Source organism: Cetorhinus maximus, chromosome 23 (genome assembly GCF_964194155.1).
Source record: "Cetorhinus maximus chromosome 23, sCetMax3.hap1.1, whole genome shotgun sequence".
Classification (NCBI taxonomy): Eukaryota; Metazoa; Chordata; class Chondrichthyes; order Lamniformes; family Cetorhinidae; genus Cetorhinus; species Cetorhinus maximus.
Window position 1 is genome coordinate 23,090,279 of NC_135901.1, and position 14,760 is coordinate 23,105,038.

At 45.8% G+C, this 14,760-nt stretch overlaps 2 protein-coding genes across 6 annotated transcripts in view; one reads left to right on the forward strand and one right to left on the reverse strand.

The window, feature by feature from the left end:
• The first annotated feature begins 418 nt into the window (after window positions 1-418).
• Window positions 419-3,262, forward strand: LOC144697100 (uncharacterized). 5 transcript variants are annotated; one of them, XM_078568923.1, is made up of 4 exons: window positions 419-924; window positions 1,190-1,295; window positions 1,774-1,825; window positions 2,137-3,262. In XM_078568923.1, exon 4 carries the CDS (start codon window positions 2,254-2,256, stop codon window positions 3,121-3,123), a length of 870 nt encoding a protein of 289 aa, XP_078425049.1. In that variant the 5' UTR covers window positions 419-924; window positions 1,190-1,295; window positions 1,774-1,825; window positions 2,137-2,253; the 3' UTR covers window positions 3,124-3,262. The 5 variants fall into 5 exon arrangements, with proteins under 5 accessions (XP_078425049.1, XP_078425048.1, XP_078425047.1 ...); XM_078568922.1 differs by having other exon boundaries at window positions 419-774; XM_078568921.1 differs by having other exon boundaries at window positions 419-774; window positions 2,145-3,256.
• A 2,298-nt stretch (window positions 3,263-5,560) lies between these two features.
• The window catches only part of LOC144698432 (uncharacterized), a 41,627-nt gene continuing 32,427 nt past the window's right edge, over window positions 5,561-14,760 (reverse strand). Inside the window, exons 4-5 of the mRNA XM_078570373.1 lie at window positions 7,572-7,666; window positions 5,561-5,751 (exon numbers count right to left, since the gene is read on the reverse strand). Coding sequence (XP_078426499.1) covers window positions 5,561-5,751; window positions 7,572-7,666 — 286 coding nt within the window. The remainder of the gene's footprint in view (window positions 5,752-7,571; window positions 7,667-14,760) is intronic.

Genomic DNA, 14,760 nt, shown 5'->3' on the forward strand with positions numbered 1-14,760 from the left:
GGATACTGTTAATGCTCATGTGAGGAAACTCAGGACGTTTTATTACAATAAATGTGTTATATAAATGCACATTGTTGTTGTTGACTGTGAAGAATGAGTCAGTTGGCCGTTTGAGCTGGAAACTCATGGGTGCCATCACACCAGCAGTAGGATATTTTCCAGCTGATTGTGGAAATTGAGGCACTTGGTCATCCTATTTACTGACACAGGAGCACAGTCAAACTGGAGAGAGACCATTCAGATAATTCATGTTTGAAAAAGGATTTACTCAGCTTTCCCACCAACTTTGAAAGTTCAAATAGAATTTGATGCATGATCAGCACATTCATGCCAGAGAGAGTTCTGTGTGTGAGCAGTAATTCACTTCTTTTTTCCAGCAGCTGGGAATCCAGTGAGTTCACGTGTGTCTGTCGGGGTTGGATTCTGCCATTATTGCTGTTGTTTTGGGGACTCTCAATTCTCCACCAATTCCCATTCCCCTTCTTTCTGGTGGATAATGAAGGGTCCATGCAGATGGGTCTAAGTACAACTTGTTTCACAACTTTAATATTGAGCCGTCCGGCCCCAATTTCCACCCAATAACAGCAAAACAAATCAGGCTAGAATAATTTGAACTGTCAAAGGAGGGGCCGTTACCCAGCATTCCATGCGGTGGAGAATGTCCTCTATACACAGCACAAGAAACCAGTGCGCAGGCGCGATGCCCAATGATTAGAGCATGCGCAGTGGGAGTAATGGCAATGGAGAGAAGCTTCTTTTTTGGATCCGCAGTCGGTAAAGTGGGGGGTGGGGAACGGCCGGGCGAAGGAAACGGTGGATCCGGCAGGTGGTCGGGGAGGCTTTGTAAATCTGTTGTGTAAGCGGCAAACGCCAAAAAAGAACCCGCCGTTCCTCCTTTTGCACAGAGAGGGACAAGAGCTGTAGGTGCGATTTTTCCCAGTTACAGGCCTCAGATCACGGCCGTCATCTTCAGAGCTGGCAATGTGCAGCAGGGCGCATGTGTGGGAGGGGGAGAGAATGTTGTGAATTTCTATCCTGGCCTGACAGTGATGGCTTTTGGAAACCTCTTTAACAGGGGGTTAGAAGGGGAGGATTTACATGCAGCAAACTCAAATCAAGAGAAATGTTTGACTCTTTTCAATTTCTATCCTTGACAGACACTGATGGTTTTTGTAAACATCTTTTACAGGGTACTAGAAGAGGATTTGCAGAAAGGAAACTTAAATCAAGCATCACATCAAACTCTGACAGCATCACATGATTCATCAGGACCTGGATGTTATCGGCCTTTGAGTGTAAGCATTGAATTCCAGATCATTACCACTCGCTGTATAAACTTTCTTTGTCACATCTTCCTGTAGATCTTGCCCATGAATCCTAAATCTATTTCCTGTAATCCTTTTACCCCCATTCAAATAACGGGAACAGATTTTCCTTATCTACCTTATCTAACCAATCATACACCTCTATCAAATCTCCTCTCAATCTCCTTTGCTCCAAGGAGAACAACCCCAGTTTCTCCAACCCAACATTGCAACTAAAATCCCTCATCCCTGGAACCATTCTGGTAAATCTCCTATGCACCCTCTCAAGGACCCTTACATCCTTCATAATGCGTGGTGATCACTGGTTTGCACAGACCCAGATGTTTTGTGTTCGTGTCCGTGATGTCATTACACACCGACAATTGCTCAGTGACATCACCCTGCTCCCCGGGTATTTCCTCAACTGGGAGATTTTTCTCTGACTCCAGTGCTTCTGATATCTTTCCAGCTGCCGGCTCCACCAGGAGACATTAACATTAAAAGCTGAAATTGTTTCATAGGTGAGTATTTTTGAGCATTTATCTACAACTTAGAGCTTTTAGTTCTATGCTCTGTTATCTGTGAGAGGGTCTATGGCTCTAGGGCTGGTGTGGCTCCTTTGCTGTGGATCAGAACCCATGTCCATCCATTGCTCTGTTTCACCACTGTTCTCTCTGATAATCTCTCTATTGTCTAACTTCCTCTGCCTCTAATAATGGGTGTATTTTGGCCTTGTTTAACATTTTACTGGCACTTCTGCAGACTTTACTTTCACAACCGACCTTTGTGTTTTTGTGGATATTCTCTCACTTTTTTTTCTGATTTAAATCAGTTTCACAGGGTATTAGAAGGGGAGGATTTGCAGTCAGGAAACTCAAACCAAACATCACATCAGAATCTGATGGAGTTGCCCAATTTATCGTAACCTGAATATCATCAGAATTTGGACATGGAAGAAAAAAGCATTGTTCACAGTGGAGAGAAACCATACACGTGTTCTGTTTGTGGACAAGGCTTCGATCGATCATCTGACCTGTCAAAACATAAATGCAGTTACAATAGGGAGAAGCCGTGGAAATGTGGGGACTGTGGGAAGGGATTCAATTGCCCATCTGACCTGGAAACACATCGGCGTATTCACACTGGGGAGAGGCCGTTCACCTGCTCTGAATGTGGGAAGGGATTCACCACCTCATCCCACCTGCTGACTCACCAGCGAGTTCACACTGGAGAGAGGCCATTCAGCTGCTCCGTGTGTGGGAAGGGATTCACTCAGTCAACCCATCTGCTGACACACAAGCGTACTCACACTGGGGAGAGGCCGTTCACCTGCTCTGTATGTGGGAAGGGATTCAGTGATTCATCCAACCTGTTGATACATCAGCGATTTCACACTGGGGAGAGACCTTTCACCTGCTCCAAGTGTGGGAAGGGATTTGCTCAGTCATCCCATGTGCTGAGACATGAGAGAGTTCACACCGAGGAGAGACCTTTTAAATGCCCAGACTGTGGGAAGTGCTATAAGGGTTCTGGGGAACTGATGTGCCATCAACGTGTTCACACTGGGGAGAGACCATTCAGGTGTTCTCACTGCGGGACTGGGTTCAGGGAATCATCTCATCTCATTGTACACCAGCGCACTCATACTGGAGAGAGGCGGTTCTCATGCTCCGAGTGTGGGAGGAGATTCAATCATGCATGCACCCTTCTGAGACACCAGCAAGTTCACACTGGGGAGAGACCGTTCACGTGCTCCATGTGTGGGAAGAGATTTGGTCGGTCATCCACTCTGCTGAGACACCAGCAAGTTCACAAGTAACCACAGTTATTGGATTTTGCTATTAATCACATCCCAGACAGAGCCATGTTCATACGGTCTGTTTTTGCTGATGTCAAACTCTAGCCCAGTTAAATTGGTGAATATTCAGGATAAAAGTCAAATAAATCAGCTTTGTGTTAAATATAGTGTTTCGGCTCTTTTTAATAACTAACATAAGTTGGTTCTTCATGAAGTGCTCTCCCTCTCCCCTGTCTCCTTCATCCTCATCTCCAACAACAAGTGGGTGGAGCTCATGGAGCTTCTTTGTCACTAAGATTGAGACAATCCGATCAGCTCCCACCGCCGCTTCCCTCCCTTCCACTCGCTCACCGGATCAAACTGCCTCTAAAGTTTCCCCTTGTCCGGGGCCCTGAAATCACATCTTTCTCTATTTTTACCCCTATGTAACCTCATGCTCTCAGAGCTCATCTTGTCCCTGAGACCTGCCTCCTCTCTCAATCCTATTCCCACTAAACTGCTGATCACCTAACTTGCCCATGTTCACTGATATTATTCGTGGTTCTCTGTCCTTGGATACCGGGATTAAAAAAACATCGGAGTAGGCCATTTGGCCCCACAGAGCCTGCTCTGCCAGTTAATAAGATCAGGGCTGATCTGACTGTTGCCTCAACTCCACTTTCCTGCCTATCCCCCCATAACCCTGGACACCTTGGTAGATCAAACATCTGTCTACACAGCCATGAATATATTCAATGACCCAGCCTCCACTGCTCTCTGGGGAAGAGAATTCCAATGATTCATTATCCTGTGAAGGAAGAAATTCCGCCTCATTTCATCCTTCAATGTGAGACCCCTTATTTTGAAACTGTGCCCCCTAGTTCTAGATTCCCCCAAGAGGGGAAACATCCCCTCAGTATCCACTCTATCAAGCCCCCATCAGTATCTCCTATGTTTCATTAAGATCATCTCTCATTCTTCTCAACTCCAATGGATTCAGGTCCAACCTATTAATCCTTTCCTCAGAAGACAAACAGCTTCGTCCCAGGAATCAGCCTAGTCAACATTCTCTGAGCTGCTTCCAGTGCAAGTAAGTCCTTCCTTAAGTATTGAGACCAAAATTGTACAAAGTATGTACGATCAAAATCTCCATCTGACTTTTACACAGGGAACATGGGGAACCGAGTTTGGATTTCAGCCCAGGGAGGAGGGAGAGTTTGGGATGGGGATTTACAGCTTTGGGGAAACAAAAGAGGAAAAAATGTTCCATAGAAACTAGAATTTCTATCCTATACATACAGTGATTAAGTTTCTAAACTCCTTTTACAGGGTATGAGAAAGGGAGGATTTGCAGATTCACAATGGGAGAAACCGTACGTGTTTCGTGTGTGAAGGAGGCTTCAAATGACCATTGAACCTGGAGGGACAAAAGGATACCTATACCATGGAGAAACCATGGAAATATCTGGACTGTGAGAAGGATTCGATTACCTATCTGAGCCTTGAAAGTCATCAGTGCAGTCACAGCACGGAGAGACTGTTTCCCCGCTCTATGTACTGGAAGGGATTCAGTCAGTCATCCTAATGCTGAGACACAGTGAGCTCACATGTGACTGCAGGAGTTGGATTCTGGTGTTATTACTGTTGTTAATCACATCCAACAACTTGCCTTCATTTAGCGCAATTACCAGAGGAGAATTTTCCCAAGGAGAATTATCAAATGAAATTTGGCAGAGCTACATACAGAGAAATTAGGACAGGTGGCCAAAAGAATGATTAAAAAGTTAAATTTTAAGCAGCAGCTTAAGGAGGGAGGTTACAAAGGGAGGGACTGGCGAGGTGATGCACTGATTGAAAACAAGGATGATCATTTTAAAATCAATGTGTTGCTACACCAGGAGCTAATGCATGCAGTGAGAATGGGGGTGATAGGTGATTGGGATTTGGTCTGTTAGGACATAGGTAACAAAGTTTTGGATGACCTTGAGTTTTCTGACAAGGACAAGGGCAGCAGATAGATGGGAACACCACCACCTAGAAGTTCCCCTCTAAGCCACTCGCCAGTCTGACTTGGAAATATATAGGCCGATCCTTCATTGCCGCTGGGTCAAGATCCTGGAACTCTCAACCTAACAGCACTGTCGGTGTACCTACACCACATGAGCTGCAGCGGTTCAGGAACACAGCTCACCAATAAATGCTGGCCTAACCAGCGACACCACATCCTATTAAAGGATAAAAAAAGTGTGGGGGGGCCGGCCAGGAGTGTGTTGGAATAGTTCAGTCTCGAGGTAACAAAAGGATGGGGTGAGGTTTTAAATGAGCTGTGGCAGGGGTGGAGCCGGGTGATGTTACAGAGGTGGAAGGAGGTGGTGTTAGTGATGGAGCAAAGGTGGTGTTAGTGATGGAGCAAATCTGTAGTCAGTTGCTAATCTCAGGGTTAGATATGAATCAAGGCTGTGAAAAGTCCGGTTTCGTCTCAGGCAGTTGCCAGGGAGAAGGTTGGGAATGGAGGTTGGGAATGGAATTTGGAGCAGGGACCATAAACAATGTCATCAGCCTTTCCAATATTTAATTGTAGGAAATTTCTGGAAATCCAGTACAGGATGATGGATAAGCAGTCTGATCGTTTAGTAATAGTGGAAGAGTCGAGAGAGGTGATGGTGTAATCTGCATAATGTGAAATCAAGCACTTTTTTCAGATGACATCCTTGAGGGGCAGCATGTAGATTGAAATAGGACAGGCCAAGGATAGATCCTCAGGAATACCAGAGGTAACTGTGTGGGAGAGAGAAGAGAAACATTGTGGGCAGTACTCTGGCTTCCAATAGATAAGCAACGAACCAAGAGAGAGCAGTCCCACCAGCTGGACAACAGTGAAGGGATGCTGCTTGACCAAGAGCCAATGTAGGTCAGTGAGACCAGAGGTGATAGGTGAATGGAATTTGGTGAAGGAGGATTGTGTGGCAAACCATGTCAAAGGCTGCAAACAGACCAAGAAGGACAAGGAGGGATAGCTCATCTCTGTCAGTTACATGGGATGTGTTTTGTGACTTTGATAAGAGCTGTTTGGTTACTGTGATCGAGGGGCAGGAATCTGCTGAGAGGGATTGAAACATGGAGTTCCAGAAAAGATGGGAACGGATTTGGGAGGCGACAAAATGTTCTCAGCCTTTGGGGAGGAAAGGGAGGTTAGAGATGGGGCAGTAGTTTGCAAGGACGATGGAGTTAAATGTTGCTTTTTGAAGATGGGGGGTGATGACAGCAGATTTAAAGGAAAGCAGGACATCACCTGATGAGAGAGAACCAGCAGCAATATCAGGTAAGGTGGGGTGTTTAGGCAGTCCGCAGTTCAGTGGGATAAGGTTTGGGAAAGAGGAAATGGGTCTCATGGACAAGATGAGATCTGAGAGGGCATGAGGGGAGATTGGAGAGAAATTAAAGAAAGACGTGAGTTCAGGGGTCAGACAAGGGGGAACTTTAGAGACAGTTTAGCCCGGTGTGTTAGTGGAAGGGAGGGAAGCAGCAGAGGCAGCTGATCAGATTGTCTCAATCTTAGTGACAAAGAAGCTCCATGAGCTCCTCACACTTGTTGTTGAAGCTGAGGGTATTAGAAGCGGGGAGGGGGAGAGTAGTTCAGAAGGAACTAACTTGGGTTGGAGATATTAAAAAGACTCAACACACTGTGTTTAACACAAAGCTGATTTATTTGACATTTATCCACAATGTTAATGCCCATTACTGGGCTGGAATTTAATAACATCCACAGAAACCGATTCAAATTAACATAGTTCAGTCCTGAATGTGATTAACATAAAAATCCAATCATTGTAGTTCCTCATGAACTCGCTGTTGTGTCAGCAGGTGGGATGGCCGGGTGAATCCCTTCCCACACTCGGTGCAGGTGAACAGCCTTTCCCCAGTGTGAACTTGCTGGTGATTCAGCAGGGTGGTTGACTGAGCAAATCCCTTCCCACACTCAGAGCATGTGAATGGTCTCTGTCCAGTGTGAATCCGCTGGTGTACAGTGAGTTGAGAGGAGTGCTTGAACCCAGTCCCACAGTAGGAGCACCTGAATGGTCTCTCACCAGTGTGAATTCGCTGGTGTGCGGTTGGTTCAGACGATCGAATGAACCCAGTCCCATAGTCAGAGCACCTGAACGGTCTCTCATCAGTGTGAATACGTTGATGGTACATCAGTTCCCCAGAGCTTTTATAGCACTTCTCACAGTCTAGACATTTAAAAGGTCTCTCCCCAGTATGAACTCTCTCATGTCTCAGCACATGGGACAATTGAGTGAATCTCTTCCCACAAACATAGCAAGTGAACGGTCTCTCACCAGTGTGAATTCGCTGGTGTACAGTGAGTTGAAACGATCCCCTGAACCCAGTCCCACAGTGAGAGCACCTGAACGGCCTCTCATCAGTGTGAATACGTTGATGGTACATCAGGTCCCCAGAACTTCTATAGCATTTCCCACAGTCTGGACATTGAAAAGGTCTCTCCCCAGTGTGAACCCGCTGGTGTGTCAGCAGGTTGGATGACTGAATGAATCCCTTCCCACACTCACAGCAGTTGAATGGCCTCTCCCCAGTGTGAATTCGCTGGTGTGTTAACAGGTCAGATAGCCGAGTGAATCCCTTTCCACATTTGGAGCAGGTGAACGGCCTCTCCCCAGTGTGAATGCGTTGATGAGCTTCCAGCTCAGATGGGTATCTGAACCTCTCCTCACATTCCCCACATTTCCACAGTTTCTCCCCACTGTAAACGGTGCTTTTTCTTTCCATGTTCAAAATCTGATGACATTCAGGTTACGATAAATTGAGCGACTTCATCAGATCCTGATGTGATATTTGCTTTGAGTTTCCCAACTGCAAATCCTCCCCCTCTAATACTCTGTGAAGTTGATTTAAAACAGAAAAAATGGGAGTGAGAGAGAACCCACAAAAACACAAAAGGCAGGTTGTGAAATTGAGCTGAATGAACCTGGTAATTTGTGGAGCTGACACTAGCAAAAGTGACCATGAAAGCTGCTGGATTGTCATTACAACCCAACTGGTTCACTGATGTCCTTCCGGGAAGGGAACCTGTCACCAAGACTGGGCCTACACAGGTCTCTGGCCTCTATGGGGGGAAGAGAGAGAAAGAGAAAGGGTGAGAGGGATAGAGAGAAATAGGGGAGGCAGAGGGTGAAAGAGAGGGATTTTATCTATCTACAGCTTGACTAGAACTTTAACAGAATCTCCCAAATCCTCAACCTCCACCAACTAAAAGGATGAGGGGAGGGTGTATGTGAACACCATTACCTCCAAGCTTCCCTCCAGGGAATGCAGTGATTCAAGAAGGTGGCTCACTCCCACTTTCTCAAGGGCAATTAGGGATGGGCAGTAAATGCTAGCCCAGCCTGTAATGCCCTTAAATGAATTTTTAAAAATCCAAGTCACACGCTGTGCTGATTTGTCCGACATCCAGCACTGGATAAGCAGAAATCTCCTCCATTTAAATATTCCTTCCCTGCCATTGGGTCAAAATCCTGGAACTCCCTACCTAACAGCACTGTGGGTGTTCCTACAATACATCAACTGCAGTGGTTCAAGAAGGCAGCTCACCACCACATTCTAAAGGGCAACTAGGGATGGGCAATAAATGCTGGCCTAGCCACCAACGCTCACATTATTGCCTTCGGTGCCTACTACAAATTCCACTCCCTAACCACTGACTCTCTCCATCTCCTCCCCCTCTCCTTCGCAACTGCCTGAGGCTGAATCACACTGTTCACAATCGCGAGATGAGCTTACAGCCACATATCCACATCAACACCAAGACCGCCTATTTCTGCCTCAGTAACATCACCCGACTCCGCCCTAGTCTCAGTTTATCTGCTGTGGAAAGCATCATCCATTCATTTGTTACCTGTAGTCTAAACTATCCTAATGCATACCCAACTGACCTCCAACATTCAACTCCATCCTCCCACCCACAGAATCTTGAGGTCATCCAAAACTCTGCTATCCGTGTGCTTACACACACTCAGCCTTGTTCACACATCACCCCTGTGCTCACTGACCGACAAAGGCTCTCATTTTAAAAGCACCAAAACTTTAAAATTCTCATGTTTTCCTCCGTGGTTGTGATGATCCCGATCTCTGTATTCTCCTCCAGCCACAGCCCTCGCTGCCCCCTCGCTAAGATCTCTACACTGATCTAATTCCAGCCAATTGAGCATTCCCGATTTTAATCGCTCCACCACCGGTTACTGTTCTTTCAGTTGCCTAGGCCACAGCTTTACGCCTCACTCTTCTTCTATAAAATACTCCTTAAAACCTACCTCTTTGATAAAGCTTTTGGTCACCTGCCCTAATGTGGCTCAGTGTCAAATGTTACTTTGTCATATTTCTGTGAAATGCCTTGGAAAATTTTATTATACTAAAGGCATAATTATTGTCACTGCCTTGGACATATATCGTTGATTTGCCTCATCCATTACACATTGTAACTCAAAGTGTGAAGCAGCTTGATGGACAATTGTCCTCAATCTGTCATTGGGAACATTTCAAAAAATGCCCCCAATAAACATGGCGTCCGCGCATGCGCCCTGCCCACAATAAACATGGCGACCGTTACCCCGGGGCTGTCATCGGAAGAAAGCTGCCGTCCTGGCTCCGTGCAAAAGTGGGAACGCGAAGTTCTTTTTCGGGGTTTTGCGGATTACGCAACGTGTTTACGAAACCTTTCCGCCTACCCACTGGATCCATCGCTTCCTCCGCCCCCTATTTTGCCCCTTACCGATACGGGTCCGACAAAGCCGCCTCTCCATCGCCTTTACTCGCTCTGCGCATGCTCCAATGTTTTTCGGCACGGCGCCTGCGCACTGCTTTCCTGTGATGTGGGTAGGGGATATTTCCCACCGCAGGGGATGATGGGTGAAGGCCCCGCCATTGAAAGTACAAATTATTGTATCGAGATTTGTTTTCCTGGTGTGGTACGGAGACTGGGGCCGGAGGATCAAACAATTAACATAGGAAACAAATAATATCGTTATATTATATTGAAACTATTGGAGAAAATTCTGAAGAAGAGAATCTATCTCCACTTGGAGAGGCATAGTCAGCATGGCTTTGTCAGAGGGAGGTCATGCCTAACAAATTTGACTGAATTTTTTGAGGGGGCGACCAGGTGTGTAGATGAGGGTAGTGCAGTTGATGTAGCTTATATGGATTTCAGCAAAGCCTTTGACAAGGTTTTGGCTTGTTGGAGGCAGAGGGTGATGACAGAAGGATGCTTTAGTAACTGGAAGCCAGTGTCCAGTGGCATACCACAGGGATCTGTGCTTGGTCCCCTATTATTCATCATTTATATAAACGACATAGATGACTATGTAGGGGGTAGGATAAGTAAGTTTGCGGATGACACAAAGATTGGCCGGGCGGTTAACAGTGAGGTTGTCTTGGGCTACAGGAAGATATAGATGGGATGGTCAAATGGGCAGATAAGTGGCAGATGGAATTTAACCCTGAAAAGTGTGAGGTGATACACTTTGGAAGGAGTAATTTGACAAGGAAGTATTCAATGAATGGCATGACAATGGAAGTTCTGAAGAACAAAGGGACCTTGGCGTGTATGTCCACAGATCTCTAAAGGTGGAGGGGCATGTTAGTGGGGTGGTGAAAAAGGCATTTGGGACACTTGCCTTTATCAATCGAGGCATAGGTTACAAAAGTAGGGAGGTGGTGTTGGAGTTGTATAGAACCTTAATGAGGCCACAGCTGGAATACTGTGTGCAGTTTTGATCGCCACATTATAGGAAGGATGTGATTGCACTGGAGGGGGTGCAGAGGAGATTCACCAGGATGTTGCCCTGGGATGAAACATTTAAGTTATGAAGAGAGGTTGGATAGACTTGGGTTGTTTTCGTTGGAGCAGAGAAGACTGAGGGGTGACCTAATCAAGGTGTACAAGATTATGAGGGACATGGACAGGATGGATAGGGAGCAGCTGTTCCGCTTAGTTGAAGGGTCAGTCACAAGGGGGCATAAGTTCAAGGTGATGGGCAGGAGGTTTAGGGGGGATGTGAGGAAAAACTTTTTTACCCAGAGGGTGGTGACGGTCTGGAATGCGCTGACTGGGAGGCTGGTGGAGGCATGGTGCCTCACATCCTTTAAAAAGTGCCTGGATGGGCACTTGGCACGTCATAACATTCAAGGCTGTGGACCAAGTGCTGGTAAATGGGATTAGGTAGATAATCAGGTGTTTCTCATGTGTCGGTGCAGACCCGATGGGCTGAAAGGCCTCTTCTGCACTGTGTGATTCTGAAACCCAACTGCGCAGACCCTCCATTATCCAGCAGAAAGAAGGAGAATGGGATTTGGTGGAAAATAGAGAGTCTCAAAAGAGCAGCAATAACAGCAGAATCCAACCCCTACACCCACATATGAACTTACTGGTGCCCCAGCAGTGGGGGAAAACAACTGAATCGCTGCCCACAAACACAACGTTTAAAAAGCCTCTCTCTACCAGGTGGGAAAATTCAGTCAATCCTTTCACACGTGTAAATTATCTGAATGGTCTGTCACAATGTGGCTATGCTGCCGTGTCCTGTCAGCTCTGAAAATCCTCCCCCTGGTGCAACTACACAAGAGTTTCCATCTCAAATGGCAACGGAATCACTCCTCACAGTCAACAACAACAAAAATCTGCATTTAAATAACACCTTTACTTTAATAAAACAACCCAAGATGCTTAGCATGGGTGAAATTGTAGCAGTGTTTTTGGGACCAAATTAAAGACACAAACACAATTTCCATACAATAAAAATGGAAACGCACACATTTTAGCAACATAAACCCATGGCTCTGTTAAATGGTTCATCATATTGTATAACATTCCTATGGTTGTAAAACAGCAGATAATCTGGCTCAGTATGATCTGTGCTTTGGTAGATCTGCTGTGAATAGAACACATAGGGAATAGCTGTGCATTTCATATTTGTTCTATCACATACATTTACTTTAATCAAATGTCTTGAAGCTGATTGTCTCCCAGGCTAATTTATTCAAAAGCCTTAATAACCAGTGTTTCTTGTTTCCCAATTTTTTTCCACAGCTCCAGCATTCATCTGACCCAGTTGTTATTTCTCACTTCTGTTTTCAATCACTGTTGTCTTCAATATCCTTTTTCATAATCCACTTCCCATCTGTGTCCACCCAACTATTCAGATTTTGTTACAAAAGCTGGTAATGATGCGAAATATGTCATGCAGCCTGATATTTATATTGAACACTATTTTGGGGGGTGGGGATTGATTATTGAGTACAATTCATGCAAGATGTATTCCTTCTTAGGGAGTCCCATCTGAAACATTAACCATCACATTAGGTTTATATGGGAAAATGTTTTTTTATTGAGACCAAGGAAGCCCAGAAATTGTCCTAAAGTTCATGGCCATGAGCATGGGTGTCAAGTCCACATAGATGAAGCACAATTGTCGGTTGGTCCTCACCAGCAACAAGAACTCCCACTCCCCATCATCCCCCAGTCCCCTCAGCACAGCTCCTGGCCTCTCCCTGCCATTTGATGCTCCTCACATCTGCATCCTGTTGTTATTGTATCAAGTGATCAAACACAGCTCCGCACTTGTCCAGGAATTCCTTCCCATAATATGCAAAAGCACTCAGTCACTTCAAACACATCAACAAGGCAATAAGTAATGGTGGAGGCACTGAAAGGGCAGGAGCTGGAACCGTGGTGAGAGCAGGAAAGTGATAGCATGAAGTTAGAGGGAAGAAGGAGTAAGATGTGTCAGTGTGAAATTGGAGGGGGGAGAAAGAGGAATGTCAGTGTGTGGTTTCCTCTATCATAGCCTTTCCTCGTCCTCAGAATACAACTGTGATTTGAAGGTGTTTCGAAACAGCAACACGCCATGCAGTGGAAGAACACCAATTTATACCTGGGTCTGGCAGTTCCTCCAGGGTTTATAACCTGCTGCCTCCAGCTCTGTCAGACTGGGCCTGTGGCAACTGGTGAGGGAACCATCAAGAGGGAAAATCCTTGAACTCATTCTCACCATTCTACCTGTCACAGATGCATCTGTCCATGATAGTATTGATAGGAGTGACCCCACAAGGCCCTTGTGGAGTCAGAGTCGCACCTTCACACTGACAATTCCCTCCATTGTGTTGTGTGGCACTGCCACTGTGCTAAATGGGATAGATTCAGAAGAGATCTAGCAACTCAAGACTGGGAACCCATGAGGCAGTGTGAGCCATCAGCAGCAGCAGAATCGTATTCAACCACAGTCTGTAAACTCATGGCCCAGCATATCCCTCACTCCACAATTACATCAAACCAGGCGATCAAGCCTGGTTCAATGAAGAGTGCAGGACAGCAGGTCAGGAGCAGCACAAGCCATATCGGAATGTCAACCTGGTGAACCTACAACACAGACTGCTTGCCAAACAGTGGAAGCAGCCTATGATAGCCAGAGCTAAGCAATCTCACAACCAACATATCAGATCAAAGCTCTGAAGACTTGTGTTCCAGAACTAGTGACACCCCCAGCCAAACCATTCCAGCAGCTTTCCAAAGAAAATAAAACCCAGCCTATGAAGTGCTTCCTCTTCCCAACTGTTTTTGATGTGAATAAGGTTGAGTGGGAGTTCGCTAATTTCTCTCCCTTAATCTTATGAATCAGATCATTCTTGACATGGGTCCGCTGCTATTGGGCACCCAGGGAGTGACCATTCTAATTCGGTGACTCTGAGCAGTTTTGTTGGTCCAGGGGCTTGAGTAAAACTTGCCACTTTTAAAGTGTCATCATTCATTGTACATTAGGCCGCACCTACAAACTGGTCTCGCATTTCCAGTGAAGTGGAGGAAGTTTGCTTTCATAAACCAGCAACTGCGATAAATACAAAGCAGGTTGGAGAAAGACTCAGTTGGAGCACAGTAACACAGTGGAGGAATGGAGAGCTGGGGTTCACCCATGAAAACAACAAAGTTTTTAAAAAAAAGCAACAGCACCCAAAGTGGGGCTTGAACCCACAAACCTGAGGTTATAGGCCTCATGCACTATTGACTGTGCTAGCCAGAATCTCAAGGGACTGATGCTTTCCATTCAATCATTCACAGCTTCCCTTTCTTAGTTGCACCTCCTTCCAAACATTGTGATCCATTTTCCTCAGGATTTGTTCCTGGATTCAATATTTACCTGCTTTGTGACCTCATTTTGAGATCAGATTCTCTTCAATCTCCAACATAAATTGAGTTGCAAACCTGTCAGACAAACAATGGAAAACAAGTCAGTCGGTAACACAAATCCCATGGTGCTCATTTTCAGATTCACAAGAGTCAACTTTTAAATAAAAGGAAGGAATTTTGCAGTGAAAATATTTAGAAAGTTGTTATTATTTGTGACACACTCACTCGGGTATTCTGTAAATGTCGCTTGGAGGTTCAGTGACCGGGATATAATCTACCTGTATTTTCCTGAGCTGGTGCTCGGTGTATTGGGAGGTTTGACCTGGGTTGGAGTATCCTGTGTCCCAGGGATGGGCAGTAACCCACTGATTGAAGCTGCAGTCGCCGCTTTCTGCTGGCAGCGGGTGATTGGAGAGTGTGGGGTCGGAATATTGCTGCTTTTCTGCTTTTCCCGGTCTCACTCACTGTGGAGCTGAGGAGGA

Coding starts and splice junctions, on each gene's coding strand:
- LOC144697100 (XM_078568923.1), top strand. CDS start 2,254: ATGGAAGAAAAAAGCATTGTTCACAGTGGAGAGAAACCATACACGTGT.